Source organism: Engraulis encrasicolus, chromosome 12, assembly GCF_034702125.1.
Source record: "Engraulis encrasicolus isolate BLACKSEA-1 chromosome 12, IST_EnEncr_1.0, whole genome shotgun sequence".
Taxonomy (NCBI): Eukaryota; Metazoa; Chordata; class Actinopteri; order Clupeiformes; family Engraulidae; genus Engraulis; species Engraulis encrasicolus.
The window spans coordinates 28,285,201-28,305,200 of record NC_085868.1 but is presented as its reverse complement, the minus strand read 5'-3'; the positions used below and the strand labels follow the sequence as shown (position 1 = coordinate 28,305,200).

At 50.6% G+C, this 20,000-nt stretch overlaps 2 protein-coding genes across 4 annotated transcripts in view; one reads left to right on the top strand and one right to left on the bottom strand.

The window, feature by feature from the left end:
- The window catches only part of marchf4a (membrane-associated ring finger (C3HC4) 4a), a 46,221-nt gene extending 38,316 nt beyond the window's left edge, over nucleotides 1-7,905 (top strand). For all 3 annotated transcript variants that reach the window (XM_063212045.1, XM_063212044.1, XM_063212043.1), the window contains one exon: nucleotides 5,484-7,905. In XM_063212045.1, the coding sequence (XP_063068115.1) occupies nucleotides 5,484-6,025 (542 nt within the window). In that variant the 3' untranslated portion in view covers nucleotides 6,026-7,905. The remainder of the gene's footprint in view (nucleotides 1-5,483) is intronic.
- A 1,564-nt stretch (nucleotides 7,906-9,469) lies between these two features.
- The window catches only part of pcca (propionyl-CoA carboxylase subunit alpha), a 75,307-nt gene continuing 64,776 nt past the window's right edge, over nucleotides 9,470-20,000 (bottom strand). The window contains exons 22-23 of the mRNA XM_063212042.1: nucleotides 12,403-12,480; nucleotides 9,470-11,157 (exon numbers count right to left, since the gene is read on the bottom strand). Of these exons, the coding sequence (XP_063068112.1) occupies nucleotides 11,089-11,157; nucleotides 12,403-12,480 (147 nt within the window). The 3' untranslated portion in view covers nucleotides 9,470-11,088. The remainder of the gene's footprint in view (nucleotides 11,158-12,402; nucleotides 12,481-20,000) is intronic.

Sequence of the window (20,000 nt, the reverse complement as noted above, 5' to 3'; positions counted from 1 at the left end):
TGACTCCATTTGAATATTAAGTAATAGGCCTATATTATATTATATGATCATAACACATCTGGTCCGGCTCTAACAGCAGGGCACTGGGCTGCTACGCCGGCGACCCGGGTTCGATTCCGGACCGGGTCCTTTGTCGAACCTTCCCCATCTCTCTCTCCCCCACTCACTTCCTGTCTAATCCTTCACTGTCCTATGATAAATAAACTAATAAAAGACAAAAAAGACACACACAAAAACCCACACATCTGCCTTATGTCTGGGTAATTACACACATCTTCATGACCAGACATTACTGACTGGTTAAAGGCCAAGCCAACCGTAAACTCCAGCAGAGTCTGCACCTGCCAGGAGGAAAACATTTCTCAATAGAACAAGGCCAGACGTGCTGAACAATATGAAGTATAGTATGAGGTACCCATCTACCAAAGCCAATCCCTCACTCCAATAGGCCCTTTTGTCAAGGATGAAAGATAGGCAGACCAAGATGAGTCACGGTAGGTCATGTTGATGGGAGCAAAGTGAAGATCTGTTCTGGAGTGTTTGCAGGTGCATCCTGTTAACGTATGACTGCAATCTGTCTGTCTTGTGGCCTTGTGGATTAGATGGTTCTCACAAAGCCAGCAAGGGGGACAAAGGGGTCATTTGCCCAGGTGAACCGGCTCCTCATTTATTGCATGTGCTGGGTGGAGGGGGCTTTCAGATGACTGTGGCCCGGGCCCCTAGCCAGGCCACGCCCTCCTCGTGACGCAACACCTTCAGCATTGCTTCTAGTCAGGCCAGGAGCAATACAAATATTCGCTCCAGAAAAATCGGTAACTCCTCCCACTTTGTCGTGAAGCAAACAACCAATAGCAAACAAAGGGAGGTGGGTCAACCATGCCGTTTGGGAAATCTTATTTGTTATGCTCTTGTTCAGACCAAGTCTCGAAGAGATTTGAAAGTCTATGAAAATCAGGCTACTTTCAGATGACTGTGGCGCGGGCCCCAGCCAAAGCCATCAGCAACCCTGTCCTCACACAAAGGGGGAATGAGGCTGATCATAAACCAAGTACTGTACTCAAGCTGGTCCGGCCAGAGGTGACTGGAGCACACAAAACACTGTTTTCAGCCCAACTGTGCTGGGAGTGGGGGTGGATTGCTACTCGTTTTGGAATAGAGGACCCACATGAATAGTATCTAATGTGGGTGAATAATAATATTTCTTTTTTTCTCCTAGTCCGCTATGTTTAGCAAGTAACATAGCAACAGTGTATCAGTGCAGCCCCTTTTTTTCCCCATTTGTCCTGATGGTAAAAATGGAACAGTGTGATTGGCGGCTTGCCATGCCAGTCAGCGGGGCTCCCTTTTCTTTTCTTTTCTTTTTTTTTGTTTTTTCAAGTGGATGGCCCTTTGTCGGCCGAGTTTTTAGAGGGAGACGGAGCGTGAGCTACATTTAATGCAGACAGTCTGAAGCCTGGGCTGCCCATGAAAAAAAAATGGGCCAGTGTTATTTGGGTTCACATTGCTATGTTAGTGTTGCGTAACATGAAGCTTGGGACGGTACCTGATAAACACTCCCCCTGTGGCCATGAGGAGAATCACACAAAGTACATCCTCAGTGTTAGAGATGCTATAATTGCATATTCCTTTCCAAGCATTTTATAGTTTGGATGCATGGGATTAGTAGTTCTGTCAGGGCAGTAAGCAGATTGTTTATGCTGAAAAGCAGCATTGAAATGGGTGATTTTTTTGTGATGGTTCTCTCTCTCTCTCTCTCTCTCTCTCTCTCTCTCTCTCTCTCTCTCTCTCTCTCTCTCTCTCTCTCTCTCTCTCTCTCTCTCTCTCTCACACACTCAGTCTCCCTATCTACCTCTCTCACTCTTCTGTCTGTCTCTCTCTCTCTCTCTCTCTCTCTCTCTCCCTCTCTCTCTCTCTCACATGGACACACACACACCACAAGGGTCATGAACACCAATCCATCCCATCGTCCCTCTCCACACCTGGGTGCTGAGGCTGGCTGGCTGGCTGGCTGGCTGGCTGGCTGGTCTTGGGGACGTGAAGACTTAGACATTATAATTAGGCTGGAAGACAGTAATACCCAGCGCCCCTGGGGAGTAGAGAGAGAACGGGGATTAAAGAAGGGAAAAAAGAGAAAAGAAATAAAAGAGCAGGCAGGTGAGCTGCTGATGCAGCGAGTTTGGGTCGCCAAGGGCTGGGAAAGAACCACACTCTTTTCTCTCTCTCTCACTCTCTCTCTCTCTCTCTCTCTCTCTCTCTCTCTCTCTCTCTCTCTCTCTCTCTCTCTCTCTCACTATCTCATTCCCTCTCACTCCCACCCTTCATGCTCTCTCTTTCTCTCTCTCTCTCTCTCTCTCTCTCTCTCATTTCCTCTCACTCCCACTCTTCATGGTCTTTCTCTCACAAATTCTCTCTCTCTCTCTCTCTCTCTCTCTCTCTCTCTCTCTCTCTCTCTCTCTCTCCTCCCATGCAGCTGGCAGAGATGCCTGGAGCAAAAGAGGGAAAGAGGAGTGGAGGAGGAGAAGCAGAAGCAGAAGGAGGACTGATAGAGAGAGAGAGAGAGAGAGAGAGAGAGAGAGAGAGAGAGAGAGAGAGAGAGAGGCAGAGTCAAAGAAAAGGAGGGAGAGAAAGAGAGTGAGCGGTGGGGGTGAGAGGGAATAAGAGAGAGAGGGAGAGAGAGACAGAGACACACAGAAACAGACAGACAGACAGACAGACCGAGAGATGGAGGAAATACAGTACAGATGGAGGAGGAAAAATCCCTAATTATATTTTCGGGGAGTCAGGGCTAAGAGGAGATGGGGGAAAAGGGAAAGGGGCTGAGAAGAAAACATTGGGCTCCTTGGGCACGTCTCCAGAATGTGAAAAATCGGAAGCAGCTTTGGGGATTTACATCCAGTTGCCTCCACAGTTGGATCAGACTTTGTGGGGAGTGGAGAGAGAGAGAGAGGGGGGGGGGGGGGAGAGAGAGAGAGAGAGGGTGAGAGTGAGAGTGAGAGGGTGAGAGTGAGAGGGTGAGAATGAGAGAGAGAGTGAGAGTTAGAGAGAGAGATATCTGCATGAAAATGCTGAACACACACACGCACGCAGTGTATGCATGCGCGCACGCGTACATGTGCACACACACACACACACACACACACACACACACACACACACACACACACACACACACACACACACACACACACACACACACACACACACACACACACACACACACACACACACACACACACACACACACCTTTTCCATCCCACTTCCCATCATTCAGAACCAGGATGGGAACTGGCCAACACCCCTGAAAGCCAGGCTAGGCTAAAAAAAACCATAGACCTCACTCACATCTGCATGCCTCAGTCTGCCAAACCTCCCCTCTGCAATTCACCCCAAGAGTCATTCAGTATTCTCCTGCCAAAACTGAACTCCCCTCTCTGCACCTCAGGAATCTTATCGGCAGAGTACAGGGTGGTGGCCCTCTCGTCCCGGCCCCTGCGGTGGCATCCAGGCCGTGACACATTTTTACACAGAGGGCTGGGACCTGACACGAGGAGTCACGACACACTTCAGCTGATTGGCCACGAACATTCACCATTCACTGTATGCCATTTCCTCAATTTTTTGTTGAAGGTGAAGGTTGTGCACATCCCAGGAAAAGGTGCAGGACAAAGGCTGACTGTAGTTTCAAAGTCAGAGGTCCGCACACTTTGAGCAAAAAGGATTTTAAGTGTGCGGACCTCTCACTTTGAAACTACATTTCCTCAATTTGTACAAACTGCTCAACCCTCACTTCTCATTTCAACCACACACGCCTGTGTAGACTTAAACTTGCACCCACGCATACAAAACTCACTTATTGGGTCACACATAAAGACGTAGGTACTCTCCACGCACATAAATAAACCCACCCATACACATTAATGTTAATTAATCAAAATACACCGAAAGTTCACAGACCCATACACATGGGTGTAGTTTAAATGTTATAATTTAAACGTACTGATATTTCAAATGCTAAAAATGACAAAAGACATGCTAGTTTGAATCCTATTATATTTTTGTGATATAATATTATTCCTATTATATTTTTGCGCCCCCCCCAAAATGCACAAGCCAAACTCTGCTTATGCCCATGCACACTATATGGCACACCTTTGTGGACACCAAATCACTCAGAGCTTATTAGGACAGTCCTAATTCAACTCCTTACCTCTTGCAATCTCTACAGTACAGATAGTTTCAGCAGTGCCAAGCTTGTGTTTGCCTGCAAACCTCCTTTCCCCACCATCAGTTGAGTTTGCAAACCTCCAGCACAGGTTGGAATTGAATTAGTTTCATTGGCAGCGGAGATGGAGACGCAGCCACCAAAAATAGAGCAGAAGGCTCCTCTCCATTAGGGCGACAGATTGGGGAGTGGAGAGCGGAGGATTGCATGTAGACTGAAGATTCACACACACACAGACGCGCGCACGCACACACACACACACACACACACACACACACACACACACACACACACACACACACACACACACACACACACACACACACACACACACACACACACACACACACACACGTGCAAACACCCATGCAATTTCACAATCTGTCCCCTCTCCTCCTCTCTCTCTCAAACACGCACCAGCGTAATTTCTCATGTAACGCTCTCCCTTTATCTTTTTGTATCGCGCACAGTCACACTCACATGCTTACAGAGGATGTGCAGAACAGCTCTGCGTTGACAGCATAGACAGCCACAAGGGCAAGTGTGTGTGTGTGTGTGTGTGTGTGTGTGTGTGTGTGTGTGTGTGTGTGTGTGTGTGTGTGTGTGTGTGTGTGTGTGTGTGTGTGTGTGTGTGTGTGTGTGTGTGTGTGTGTGTGTGTGTGTGTGTGTGTGTGTGTGTGTGTGCATTTGTCTGTCTGTCTGTCTGAATACCATAATCTTCTCTTTCCCGTCACTTTCTCTCTCACATCCTCCACCAGGGTGTACTGTGTGTGTGTGTGTGTGTCAGTGTATTTCTTTGTCTGTGTGTGACTGGTGTACCTCCAGTCTTTCTCTCCAGTCACCACCCCTCTGATCTCCCACGGAGGCATCGTCAGGTTGACTGTATTTGCTTGTGTGTGTCTGTATGTGAGAGAGTACTTTTTCTCACAGTTCTGATTATTGTTATTATTGTGTGTGTGTGTGTGTGTGTGTGTGTGTGTGTGTGTGTGTGTGTGTGTGTGTGTGTGTGTGTGTGTGTGTGTGTGTGTGTGTGTGTGTGTGTGTGTGTGTGTGTGTGTGTGTGTGTGTGCGTGTGCGTGTGTGTATGTGAGTGTGTCTGTGCATATCTGTGATAGTTGTTGTAATGTTCTCTCCCCTCTGCTCTCTCCACAGCGCTGATCACGAGGGCCCATCTGTGTGTGTGTGTGTGTGTTTGTGTGTGTGTGTGTGTGTATCTGTGATAGTTGTTGTAATGTTATCTCCCCTCTGCTGTCTCCGCAGCGCTGATCATCCACGAGGGCCCGTCCGTGTTCCGCATCTTCAACCGCTGGCAGGCCGTCAACCAGCAGTGGAAGGTGCTCAACTACGACAAGATGAAGGACATCGACGACCACCAGAAAGGCGGCGCTGCCAGCCTCCGCAGCCTGGCCGCCTTCCCGGGGGGGCTCCGCAGCGCCGGCACAGCAGCGGGGGCCCTCAACGGCCTGGGCCTGGGCTCCGACCTGGCCGAGCGCTCCCCGTCCCTTTCCTCCATCATCCTGGCGGCCACCGCCACCCCCACGGCCACCACGGCGGTGCCCATCAGCGGGCCAGAGCCCGAGGCGGACACGGAGCAGCCCAGCAGCAACCACTGCGCGTACAGTATCCTCCAGAGGCTGAGTCTGCTGAGGCAGCCCGCGGAGTCCCGCACCCAGCAGCAGCAGCAGCCCCAGCAGCAGCCCCAGGCAGAGGCCCAGGCAGAGGCCCAGACACAGGCCCTGGCCCAGTCGCCCCCTAGGGACCCGGCCAACCGTGAGGTGGTGATGAGGGTCACTACGGTCTGAGGAGGCAGAGAGCTAATGCTGATGACTGCACATGTTGTATGGACAAGGACCAGTTAAACAGATTTGAAGCATTTTTTTTTTCAACTGTCGATTTTGCGACCAAAAAAAAAACAGATTTCCTGGTTTGAAAAGCAAATCAGAGATGAATGCTCGTACTCGATATCTTGCTCTGTCCTGATACTGAGTGCATATTTCAGATTCGTATTTCCAAACAGGAAATCTGTTTTGTTTTGTTTTTTGTTTCTTGTCAAATTGACAGTTGAAAATGCTTCAAAATTGCCCAACTGATTAGAATGTGACGTTGGTGTCCATTCTAATAGACAGTCATTGGACCCACCCATACGTAGATATGAACACTAGACTCCATGTTTAGCCTTTTGCCGTGGCCCAACCATGCCGTCGCCGTCTTGTCGGTATCTTATGATTCATACCATCACTTACACTTACACTTGGCGTTGTACTGGATAAACATGGCGGCAAGCCATTTGTTCCAATACAAAGGAGTGGCTAGGCAACCAGGGGTGCATTTCTTAAAACCATAGTTGCTAACTACATTAGCTACTTTGTTGTTTTTAATGCAATTTCCCATTGGCTGTAAGTTGCAACTACGCTTTCGAGAAACGCACCCCTGGCATCTAGTGTTCATATCTATGGGAGATACCAACAGCAGCAGCAGCAGCAGCAGCAGCAGCGGAGGCCTTACCCACCAATGCGTCTCAAGAGGATCCAATCCACAATCCAGCTCCCCCCTCCCTTCCTCTCTCCTCTCTCGCCTGCCTGGTGGCGCTCTCTGCCCTTTATATGAAGAGCAGGTTTTTTTTTTTTTACATAAATGCAAAAAGACGAATTTAAAAAAAAAGAGGAATTTCAGATCAAACTCAATGCTGTTGTTTCCAGGCCACACAGAGACTTGTATCATCTTTGAAAATCTGCCAAGCATGGTGGGGGATACAATGACAAGACTGGACATGGGGGAGATAGATTTTTAAACTTAGCTCTACGGACCGGATATTTTTTATTATTTTTTTGTTTGACATAGGTGTGTGAACTGAAGGAGAGCGAAAAGGCGAGCTTTTTGTAGTCTAGAGATGTTGGGGGTTGTGATGGGGGAAATTGAGTAGCACCGATCTTCAAGAGAGCGCCGAGGTAGAAACGTCTCGATCCTCATCCTGCCATAGTGATTGACAACTGTTGTCACAGTTATTTCAGTAGGCCAATGCTCTATCGCCATCAGCAGTCCAAGCACAAATCGTCAAGAGAATACAGGTTCACACACACGCACGCACGCACACACACACACACACACACCAAGAGGTCTTCACATCTTCATCTGTAAGCTCTGGTCTTCTCAGGGTTCCAAGTGTAATAGGGTTGCAATCGAGTTTCAACAAAGCATACAACTCATGCACACAATCCCAGGCATGTACCTCTCCTCAGAAGAAAAAAAAAACAAAAGAATAACCTATCCAACGCAACAACAGACCAATGAAAGAGGAAATCTCTCTGTTTTATTGTCATCTGTGGTTGAATTGTCTTTGAATGAAAAAGAAAAAAGAAAAAGCAAATGTGTAGGCCAAAGACAGTATGGTGATTTCATTTTAACTCTATCTGCTGGGTGTCGTCAAATTGTTCAAGGGAGGACCATGGTCATAGTGGCCTTTGAAAAGTGGTTTCTCTTCTTCTCGACTCTGTGTTACCATAGACATGATGACAACCCCTGAGAAACGTGACAGTCTCTTGTGGCCGTCAGTGCTGGGACAAGAACTCTCTTTTTGGGGACTCGTTTTTTGTTTTTTCTTCCTCCTCTTTTGTAAAATATGTGCATAAATGTTATTAAAAAAAAGATGTTGCTACATTAAAATGAGTTGATGATGAAATGTTGTATTGATTAATTCCGCCTTGGTTTTTAGCTCGATGATGGATGGAGGCAGACTGTTGCATCAGTCCATGTTTTCTCAGCAGGAGTAACAGCAGTTGACAGAGCTGCCAAAATGCTGTGCAGCGTTTGGTTGTCGGGGAGCTTCCATTTTAATTTCAGACCACTACTAAAGACCGTACTAATTAAATTTAATCATGGCTGGCTTTTGACTTTCAAAGAGCTGTGAGACATGCAAGCATATAATCCATTCACACATTTTTTTCCACAACAATTACCAGTCTATGAAGCCTCTTGTTCTTCCAGGTTAATAATGACTCTGGCGCTAAGGCAGCACTCCGACCGTCCCAATCTAAATGTGTGATAACAATGCATAGCAACTTCGAGCAAGCGAGAAGTATTCAGCCTTATTGTTTGCCAAGTGCACCTCCATTAATTAAAATGTAGGCCTACAGTACAGTGTATAGCCAGAGCCAAGTGAGGCGAGGAGTTTTGCAATCAGACTGAAAAGCAGTGAAGTGTTTGACCTCTGGACTGGAGACATTGTTAACGTACATTAGCAAGCAAAAAAAAATCTTATTTTCAAACATGATTCATGCGGAGCTAATTATTTCTAAAAGCAGCATTTAAAACAGTATTTAAAATAAACATGGATTGGCTTCATGACTATGTCTCTTCGAACCACGACCATGTTATTATGTGTTGAACAGGGTTGGATTGACTCACAGGCTAGATATGGCTGCTGCCTGGGGGGGGTAGGGTTAGGGTTAGGGTCAATAATTGCAGACTTGACCTGAAAAATAAGTCTGCCATACGAGTGGATTTTTAAATCTTGCTAATGGTGCTCTCCACAGTTAACAGTCACATATTATCCTTCATTTTTGGTTTGAGTCATCCATACTTGTATAATTTTGTCACAGACTGTTCCATGAAGGCCTACAGCAAACTGTAGCCTAGCGGTCATCATAGCATATCCCTAAAGCTGTAAATTATAAAATGTCCCTCTGTGGCAGACAAACTAGCTTGGGATAGTCAAGGTCCTGCAACATATTCCTTTTGGCTGACTGTTTTCTCAAAGCAATACATTTCACTAACATCTAGCTATAGGGATCATATGGGTCAGTGAATTGGCTGGAACAAACAAGAGTGAATATGAACATCAAATGGCAGGTCTTTTAGTCTGTGAATGTGGGATGTCTGCCTCAGCCCATTATAGTGGCATGCCTTCAGGACCTATTAGACCACACGGATTGGAATCCAGGACCGCTGACAGCTTTGGCTGGGCCCAGGACAAAGACATCTGAAAGAGCCCTTAACACAATACATACAATGTAATGAGGATCCAATTCTGGGCCCCCTCTCCCTCTCTCTGTGCCAGGGACAAGTGACCCCTCTGCCCCTCCCTGCCGGCTTCCCTGCTGGAATCAATGGCAGGACACACTAAACCAACTCCTGTTCTGAAACATCACTTCACCCACTCACACTACATCGGTCTGGTACCATCTGTGCAAAAAAAACCCAACAAAAACAAGACCACATCAAACATGAAAAACGGACCAAACACCATGTAAAAGATCACATTTCTTTAATGCACTTGTTCAGGTGGAAACTCTTTATTCCCCTTTTAGAATATTTATTACAAAAACCTTTTCTCAGAAAAACCATTTACAAACAGATCGGGAAAACCAGAACGAGGGCTTAGGTTAGAGCGACTATAGTGCAGGGCAGCCCGAGCGCTAGGGGTCAAAGGTGAAGGTTGAAGGTGATAAAGGGGTCAGCGTTCGCTGGCCTGGAGTGCTGCAGAGGGCAATACATTAGCGGGAGCAACCTTCTGCCTAGCGTAACGGATATCCAGCTCTCGCCAACGCACTCTGTGCAGCCAGCGACCTCCATCAGTCCTCCACAAATACATCAGCAACGGGATGTTAACACACAAAGAGTCGCGCTCGATCTTGCACACACACACACAGACACATACACACACAGAAGCACACGCACACGCACAGGTGTCTACAACTAGACATCCTCCCTCGTTACCCCTGCTACATTGTGAGTGCCTAGGGAATAATAGTTTCACTCTTGTTTGTCTTGGCTGCCTCTGTACACTGCTGCACCTTTTGGCTCTGTTTTGTTTTTGACGGGATGGGGTGGGGAGGGAATGGGAGGGAAAACATCTCAGTGAGACTGCACAGTTTTGTCACACACGAAAACAAAACAAAAACAAAGGAAAAAAGAAAACAGAACTCAAGCTACTATTGATACATTCTATTCCAAACATTCTACTCTATCAAATCCTAGAAGATCATGATTTCATTTCCTATGACCCAAAAGTGAGATTTTAGAAGATATAGACAGAGATTGAAGCTGAAAGATACAAGATGATGTACCAGAACAGATCACGTTCTCATCGGGGGCCAACAGCAGACTGAGCCTAACTATAAGGCATAGGGGGCTTCGACACACCCCTCACCCTGGTCTGAAGGGGGAGGAACCCCAAGAATGCTGGCCTGGTTGATCAAGTGACCCAATAACTCACGGTATTTGGAAGTTTGGAAGTAGTTCCATCACGTCCATCGGTGTAAGGAAGCTGGTGTCTGGACTGTTATATCATTGTAAAGTCCCAGCTCAGATTTTAAAAAAGGTTGATAAAACCAAGAAGGCACATAGATAATGCAGGTTAGTGTGAGTGTAATAGATGAAGCACATAGTGGTAAATCCTACAGAAAAGAAGTTTGTGCCAAGACCGAGATGTTCACGTGTTCACCACATACAGTACAGTAGTTCACTATGTAACGTGTGAGCGATACGATCTTGCTCCCTATGTAGAGTACTGTAACGTGAACTAATAAACCTTTCAGACTGATGAGCTGCGATGAGGATATACAGTAGGAAAGGAAAATAGAACGAGGGCAGAAAAACAACAAATAGAAAAAGACAGCTAACAACTACCCTGGTTTAACCCAAATAGAATCTAAAATAAGGGAATGTTCCGTCTAGACGCTACACTACAGGGACCATTCTGGGGGGTGGGGGGCTGAGTTGTTGAGCATGTGGCATGGGGGGTCTGGTGTCTGGCTCAGCAGGTCGACGGATGGGGTGGACAGCTTGTGCAGTACTGGCCGCCGAGGTGTGGAGGTGAGCGGGTGGCTGGTTGTGTTGAGTTGGGTGGAGGCTCTTCATCTCCGGCCTACTCCAGCTCCACCAGAAGGTCGCCCTCTCCAACTGTCTCCCCAGCTTTGCAGTGGACACTCTTCACCTGGGAAGTTTAGCAGGGAGTTTTTTGTTACATTAAATTGCATTTGGCAGACGCTTTAAAACCAAAGCGACTTTCAAAAGACACCAAGATCACTATACAAAGTGCACAGGAATAGGTTAGTGTATAGATTAATGGTTCATTCACGTGTCATGGGAAAGATGATACTTTCTACTTGAAATTGGAAATTACAAGGGTGTTGTGTTCCAAGTCCTTTTGCTGTCGTATTGTAATTTAAGCTTTTTATTTAAACAATCAAACACACAAACAATCACGGTACAAGGCTTACATGGTACATTCTTCAGAAAAGAAAAGTTTACAACACACTGTCATAGACAGTAAAAATAGAAGGTGTTCCTGTTTATCTTGACGACGTTGTTAGTGTGCATGCTTGAAATTGCCAAACATACGACTAACCACTTTGTGACACATTTTTAGTGGCGTTAAGTGTTCTATGAGTTGCCCAGTGGTAAATACCACATGGCGGAGTGTTCGTGTGTTCTTTTCATGTCGCTGTTTGGTATTTTCCATCATTTCCATAGCACGTGAATGACTGTCATATTCATCCCCAGAAAAAAAAATAAAGGTGCCTAGCTAGCACAACTGTAGTTTCACTGCACGTTACAGCTTTGATAGCATTTCTCAAAATGTAACAAATAAAAATCCTTGCAATCCTTGTGATATTACATGAACACACATCTTTATGCATACATTTCCTCAGCCGACAAACAAAAGGAGAGCACACAGACACAGCATGATGGGTTGTGACTCTCCTCTCCAGGCAAGATGTGCTCACTGTGGTGATGGGTTTGCCTATTTCAGTGTTAAGTGTTGTGATGGGTTCTCATAAATAAGTTAACATGCCTGAACACACACGCGTACACAGAAAGGGTTAGTGTATCCCAAGTGGGGCCATCCTCACAGACGAGTATGAGGATTGAGTTTGTACTTGTCAGTACAGCAGTGGCTACTGAGCCTGAGGCTGTGTGTGTGTGTGTGTGTGTGTGTGTGTGTGTGTGTGTGTGTGTGTGTGTGTGTGTGTGTGTGTGTGTGGAAAGTGTGTGTGGAAAGTGTGTGTGGAAAGTGTGTGCGTGTGGCAAGTGTGTGTCAGTGATAAGAGTAGCGGTGGCTAGTGTGCGTGTATATGTGTGTGTGTGTATGTGCGTGTGCGGTAAGTGTGTGTGCGTGGTAAGTGCATGCGTGGTAAGTGTGTGTGTGTTAGTGATGCGTGTAGCAGTGTGTACTGACCTTGGCTGTCTTGGCAGCAGTCATGCTGTTCTGCATCTTCATGGCTTCAATAACACAGATCTCCTGACCCTCAGCCACCTACACAACACACACACACACACACACACACACACACACACACACACACACACACACACACACACACACACACACACACACACACACACACACACACACACACACACACACACACACACACACACACACACACACACACACACACGTTTATTTGGGAGGACCAATAATGATTGAGAAAATAATACAGCGCCCCAAACAATGTTTAAGAAGCAATAATGTGTCTTTTAAAACCAAAATGATGGTGGTCTACAGTCTCTTCAAGGATACAAGTGGCATCTCCTTCTCCATATATGCAGACTGCCTATAACTGTAGAAAGTGAGCAGTACACACACACACACACACGCGCGCGCACACAGAGGCAGCGCGCGCATGCACACACACGCACACACACGCACACACACACACACACACACACACACACACACACACACACACACACACACACACACACACACACACACACACACACACACACAGGCAACACAGACGCGCAGGCACATGGGCACGCACACAAACAAACACACACACATACACAAACAAACAAACACAACACACACTTTAAAAGAGACATTGAAAGTGAATTCCTTTCTATCTTTTCATTTCCCTTTCTCACACCCTGGGCATAGGTCTATTCCCCTTCTCCATCAAACACACCCACAACATACACAAACACATGTACTATTCTGTGTTTGTGTGCATGCTGTAAATCATGTTATTTTCCATCAGGAACCATGTTGAGGGGGAAAAGTGTTTTTCGCTTCTATTTCGTTCCTACTGACCGCCAGGCGGTGCTTTAGCACTGAATGATTCATCGCATGCTCATGCAGGTCGAGAGTTAATAACAAAATTGTCACTTGTGACCCGGGTGACGCGCATGCGCATTCCGTCCTACTCCGGAACTTAAGGCATGCGTGCCCCGGAAGTCCTCGCTTTTCATCTTCTCGTGCGATATCAGGTTTGATGAGAGCTTGCGTGCCGATTACCGGTCTTATGTTTTTTGCAGGGAGCTGCGATGTTTTTCGCCCTCCTTTAGACCGTGCATGCAATTTTGACCTCCGACATTGGTAAGTACTGATGCCTGCGGGCGTTTTCTTGCTTTCGCCCTACGGAGGATTTCCAGCTGCGCGTCTCGCAGGTGTTCACACCTGACGGCGCCTCGCTATTGTTAGCATTGTAGCTAATGTGATGCGGCGTTCTGCTCTGGTGTGGGTGCATTCGCCTGTTAGCCTGTAGCGATCGTTTGTATTTTGTGTTTAAAACGCCTTGTGTTATATTTTCACGCTCGGTAACAGTCGTATTCTGGGTTTGTTTGGCCGTGGGTGATTTCGCCGTGGGCTACCCACGGACGCCGGTGGCGTTTCCGCCGCTTCGGCTAGTACTGCTTTCTGTTTATGACTTTCTTGTGTTACACTGCTGTTATCTTTCGACTGTTACGCGTTGTCTGTATTGTGGACTGTGGGTGTTTTCGCCCCTCGGCTCCCTATTTCATAAGTTTGGCCCTTTTTTTGGATGCTGTCTGCGACTTCCCAGTGTCGCCTCCCTACTTTTGAAGAGTAAGATTTTCCTGGCCAATGGTGTTTGCGCCTACGTGCCGGTGATTTGTTTCTGATTATTTCTGACCGGGGGTGTTTCCTCCTCCACGGTAGTTATTGATACTGAGGGTGTTCCCGCTCCGTTTTGATTCATTGTTGCTGTCCAGGGGTGTTTCCGCCTCCTCGACAGTTTGACATCTATCCCTTACCGTGTTTCCACTCCTTCAGTGTCGCTTTTGTTCTTGACAAATAGAATTTCGCACTGGTATTTCACTGGGCATTCTATGTATTTCTGACCGGGGGTGTGTACGCCTCCACGGCAGTTTATACTATATTTTCCTGCGTCTTACGGCAGTCTCTGACCGAGGGTGTTTGCGCCTCTACGGCAGTGTGTACTGTTTGCCTGCGTTTTACTGCAGCCTCTGACCGAGGGTGTTTCCGCCTCTACGGCAGTTTATGTTACTTTCCTGAGTTTTACTGCAGTCTCTGACCGAGGGTGTTTCCGCCTCTACGGCAGTTTATACTAATTTCCTGAGTTTTACTGCAGTCTCTGACCGAGGGTGCTTCCGCCTTTACGGCAGTTTATGCTAATTTCCTGAGTTTTACTGCAGTCTCTGACCGAGGGTGTTTTCGCCTCTACGGCAGTTTATGCTAATTTCCTGAGTTTACTGCAGTCCCTGACCGAGAGTGTTTCCGCCTCTACGGTAGTTTGTACTGTTTTCCTGTGTTTTACTGCCGTCTCTGACCGAGGGTGTTTCCGCCTCTACGGCAGTTACTGACTCCCTTCGTCGTTTACAGAGGGTGGTTTCGCCCCTAAAGTCAACCTTTCAAGTGCCTGTGGGTGTCTGCGCCCCTACGGCGGCTACTCCTGCAATTATGTTCATGATCTGTGTGGACTGTCGTGCCCCGCTCGACCCCGAGGACGGGCACGAGCACTGTCCTGACTGCCTTGGCCTCGACCACCTGCGACAGGGACTCACTGAACTGGCTTGTACGCACTGCATGTGTCTGAGTGTGGCCACCCGGAGAGACAGGATTGCCCGGGTGGAGAGAGCGCGGCAGCCTGCCTGGCATGGCGGCCCTCAGAAGCGACGCACACACGAGCCTTCCCTCCAGGCTCCGGTGAAGGTCGCCAAGGTGGACATGGTCGCTCAGCGGATGGACAAGATGGCCTCCGAGCTGGAGGAACTCAAGGCCCTGCTCCAGCAGCGGCTTGAGGCTCCGACTACAACGGCGTCAGCCACCGCGGCGTCTGCTGCTGAGGCTGCACTTCCGGCGGTCCCGCCGGAGCTGTCCCCGATGGAGCCAGTCCATGATGAGGATGCCATCTCGACCAGAGCTTCGGAGAGCCTGACGGTGGTCGATGCGTGGCACGGTCGGTCGGCCAGCACCGGTGGTGAAGGCGACGAGGACCCTGTCTCTGGCCGTAGCTCCACGAGGAGCTCTGTGAGAGCTCAGGGGTCGGTGGTGAGACCTGCCCTGAAGATGGCCCTGGCCCAGTTGGGGCTTGATGTCCCGGCGGCGGAGCCGGCGGAGCCGGCCTCCAGGAGTGCGTTTTTCCAACTGCCCGCCACCCCTGCGGGTCTTGTTGTGCCCCCGTCCGCCCCCTACGTGGACGAACTACAACGTTGCTGGGCGGACCCGAGACGCTATGCGCACAGGACCTCTGACGACCGGGCGTTGGCCAGCATGCAAGGTGCCGCAGCACTTGGCCTTGATGCCATGCCGGGGGTCGACCCGGCACTGGCCGCCATGATCGTCTCTCCAGAAGACGCTCTGAGGCCGGACGCCCGCTGCCCCCTGCCACAGTGCCGCATCACGGACGGCTACCTTTGCCGGGGATATGACGCGGCCGCGCGCGCGGCCCGCATTGGCAATTCGATGTCCCACGTCCTGCTGGCCTTGTCCCAGTCTCTCCAGACGGCTGAAGTTGACCAGGCAATCCTCGACCTCTCGGATGCTGCACTACAGGCGTTCGCCTACATGACGCGGGAGCAGGGCAGAGCCATGTCCAACATGACCTTGGCACGGCGACAAGTTTGGCTGGCACAGTCCCCACTGGCGGAGCCTAATAGGAGGGCCCTCCGCTCACTACCTGTGGTCCCGGGACACCTGTTTGGACCTGCTGCCCAGGACGCGCTGCAACGTGGTGTGCAAGTCACCCAGGCCAGGCAGCAATTTGCGAGCCTTCATCGGCTCCCCGCTCGAGGACGGAGACCTGCCTCCGCTGGACGCCAGCCTCCCCAGAGACCTCCTCCTGCCCCACAGCCCCGTCGATCGCCCCGTGACAGATTTCGTCAGCCGACGGCGGTCCAGCGGTCCTCCTGGGGGACCTCGCCTAGCCCGCGCCCCCCTAGGGGTGGCGGTAGGCGGGGCCGGCGCCAGTGACTGCCCCCTCCCGGCGGTCGGTCGCTTCACCAGTCGCCAACTGGCACACTGGGAAGCGACAACATCCGACCCTTGGGTGCTGTCTGTTGTCTCCCGGGGTTACAGCATCCAGTTCGGGTCCCGACCGCCGAAGTTCCGGGGGGTACGGGTGACCAGGGTCCGGGACAACATCACGGCCCTGGCCCTACGCCAGGAGGTCCAGACCCTCCTACTCAAGGGGGCGATAGAAGAACTCGGGCCGTCCTCACAAGACAGTGGGTATTATTCCACTTACTTTATTATCCCGAAGAAAGGGGGCGGGCTTCGCCCCATTCTAGACCTGCGGCCCCTCAACAGACATCTCAAGACCTTGAGGTTCCGTATGCTGCGCACGGACGATGTGCTGTCCGGCGTGCGGGAGGGCGACTGGTTCACCTCCGTGGACCTGACCGACGCATACTTCCACGTGCCCATTGCGCCTCGGCATCGACAGTTCCTGCGATTCGCCTTCGAGGGACGGGCCTATCAATTCAAAGTCCTGCCGTTCGGCATTTCCCTGGCACCCAGGGTGTTCACCAGGGTGGTGGCAGCGGCGCTCGCCCCGCTTCAAAGCAGCGGGCTGCGGGTGTTTCCATATCTGGACGACTGGCTCCTCTGCTCGGAATCCAGGGAGCAGGCACTCCAGGATTCGGCCAGACTGCTTGCCCACGTCGCGGCACTGGGCATCTCCGTGAACCTCAAGAAGAGCTCACTGACACCGGCGCAGGAGACTGTCTTCCTTGGCATCCGGTTGGACTCCCGGCGGATGACTGCACGCCCATCCGACCTACGAGTCGACGCCATCGTCCAAAAGGTGAGCCAATTCCGCAGGGGCACGTCCCACACACTTCACTCCTTTCAAGTGTTGCTTGGTATGCTCACTGCGGCGTCCCGCATTGTCCCTCTAGGCCTGCTCTTGCTGAGGCCTCTACAAGTGTGGGTGAACGCTCTAGGCTTGCACCCCCAGCACCACCGCCACAGGCGGATCAAAGTTTCCTCCGGCTGCATTCTCTGCCTTCGTCCGTGGAGGGGGCGCTCCCGCCTGACTCACGGGGTGCCCATGGGCCTCATTGTACACCGCAGAGAGGTACTGACCACAGACGCTTCTCTAGCCGGCTGGGGTGCAGTATGGCAGTGCAGGACTGCTCGCGGCTTATGGAGCCCTCAACAACAACTGCTGCACATCAACGACCTCGAACTACTGGCGGTCATGATGGCCCTCAAGCATTTCCTACCCTGGCTTGCGGGGAGACATGTCTTGGTGCGGTCGGACAATACATCGGTGGTGCACCACATCAACCACCAAGGGGGGACGAGGTCCCGGTCCTCCCTGAGGCTGACGCAGCGGCTGCTTCCCTGGGCCTATCCGCGTCTTCTGAGCCTGAGGGCGATGTACTTGCCCGGCGTTCAGAACTCTGCTGCCGATCTTCTGTCCCGGGGTCAACCTCCTCCTGGCGAATGGAGGCTACACCCGGAAGTGGTACAGGCCATATGGCACAGGTACGGATTGGCGCAGGTGGACCTTTTCGCCTCACTCGCAACTACTCACTGCCCTCTGTGGTTCTCCCTCGGGCAGCCTGTGGGTCCACTGGGCCAGGATGCGCTAGCTCACATGTGGCCGAGGACACTCCTTTACGCTTACCCGCCACTCCCTCTCATTCTACCCACCCTGGAGCGGATCAGGAGAGACGGCCACCGGACCCTCCTTGTGGCTCCCCGGTGGCCCGGGAGACCTTGGTTTCCAGTGCTATACAGCATGCTGGACGGGGAGCCGTGGCACCTCCCCCGGCGGATGGACCTCCTCTCTCAATTGGACGGTCAGCTCTGGCATCCGAACCCGGCTTGCCTGCAACTGTGGGTGTGGCCTCTCAGGGGCCCGACCCCATGCTAGCAGTGTGTGATCCAGCGGTTGCGCGTACCATCTCACACTCTCGCGCACCCTCTACCAATGCCTTATACAGGAACAGGTGGGACCTGTTCGTTGCATGGTGCGGCGAACGGGACTTGGAGCCGACGACTTGTACTGTACCGGCCATCCTTACATTTCTGCAGTCCCTCTTTGACAGAGGTCTCGCACCTTCCACCATCAGGGTGTACACGGCGGCGATATCTGCTATGCACTCCAAGGTGGAGGGCCTGACAGTGGGCTCGCATGCGCTGGTCAAGCGCTTCCTGAAGGGGGCTCTACGGCTGAGGCCGCCGCGCCGGGCCCCGACGCCACCGTGGGATCTGCCCCTAGTACTGGAGGCATTACGCAGAGCGCCCTTCGAGCCTCTCGAGGACGCTGAGCTGAAGTGGCTTTCTCTGAAGACGGCCTTCCTCCTGGCAATGGCTTCAGCCAAGAGGGTAGGTGAGTTACATGCCCTCTCGGTTAGCCGGGAATGTCTGCAGTGGGGCCCTGAGGGCTCTTGGGTTACCCTATGGCCCAACCCCTCGTTTCTGCCAAAGGTTTTACCGACGTCTTATGTCAACGTCCCTCTCCGACTGGTGGCCTTCGGCTCTCCCACCCAGGTGGGTGACGACGAGCTGACTGATACCCTGCTCTGCCCGGTACGGGCCTTGGAGTGCTATGTGAGAACGACTGCCGGGTCTCGGCAGTCCGATTGCCTGTTTGTCTGCCACTCTGGGAGTAGGCGGGATCAGGCATTATCCAAGCAGAGGTTGTCGAAGTGGATCGTAGATGCCATTGCATATGCATACACGTCCAGCGGCCGGACGGTACCTCATGGAGTTCGAGGTCATTCCACACGGAGTGTGGCTACGTCATGGGCGGCCCTGAGGGGGGTCCCGCTACCCGATGTCTGCGCGGCGGCATCTTGGACGTCAGCATGTACGTTTGCCCGGTTCTACAGGATCAACGTGGCAACTCGAAACTCCCTGGCCACGGCGACGCTGCGGGGCTCTACGTAAGCCTTCAGACTGGGTGCGTTGGTCTTCCTCGTGACCATGTTGGTACTAGTCATCCAGTGCTAAAGCACCGCCTGGCGGTCAGTAGGAACGAAATAGAACGGAGGTTATGTCTATAACCATGGTTCTATGAGTTCCGGATGACCGCCAGGCCTTGGCTGTCACTCGGAATACGGACGAGAAGATTGCCAAGCGAGGACTTCCGGGGCACGCATGCCTTAAGTTCCGGAGTAGGACGGAATGCGCATGCGCGTCACCCGGGTCACAAGTGACAATTTTGTTATTAACTCTCGACCTGCATGAGCATGCGATGAATCATTCAGTGCTAAAGCACCGCCTGGCGGTCATCCGGAACTCATAGAACCATGGTTATAGACATAACCTCCGTTTTGACCCTTCCATTTGTCACTTGAGCTTTTTGCGTCCTTCTATTCAAAAATAAACCAAACCCAACCACAGTCAAACAAGTGCTGGGCGATTAATTGCTCAGTCAATTCCAATGATTCCAGCATCAGACATATTAGATGAGACATTCCCTCAGGGGCCATGTGAACTAAACAAGTTATCCAATGTCAATTCTGTGGCTATGATTTGATTATGGTCAATAGTGACAAGGAGCCAGCATGTGACATATGCTAGTAGTCGGAGATCAGAGATGGCCTTTAATCAACATG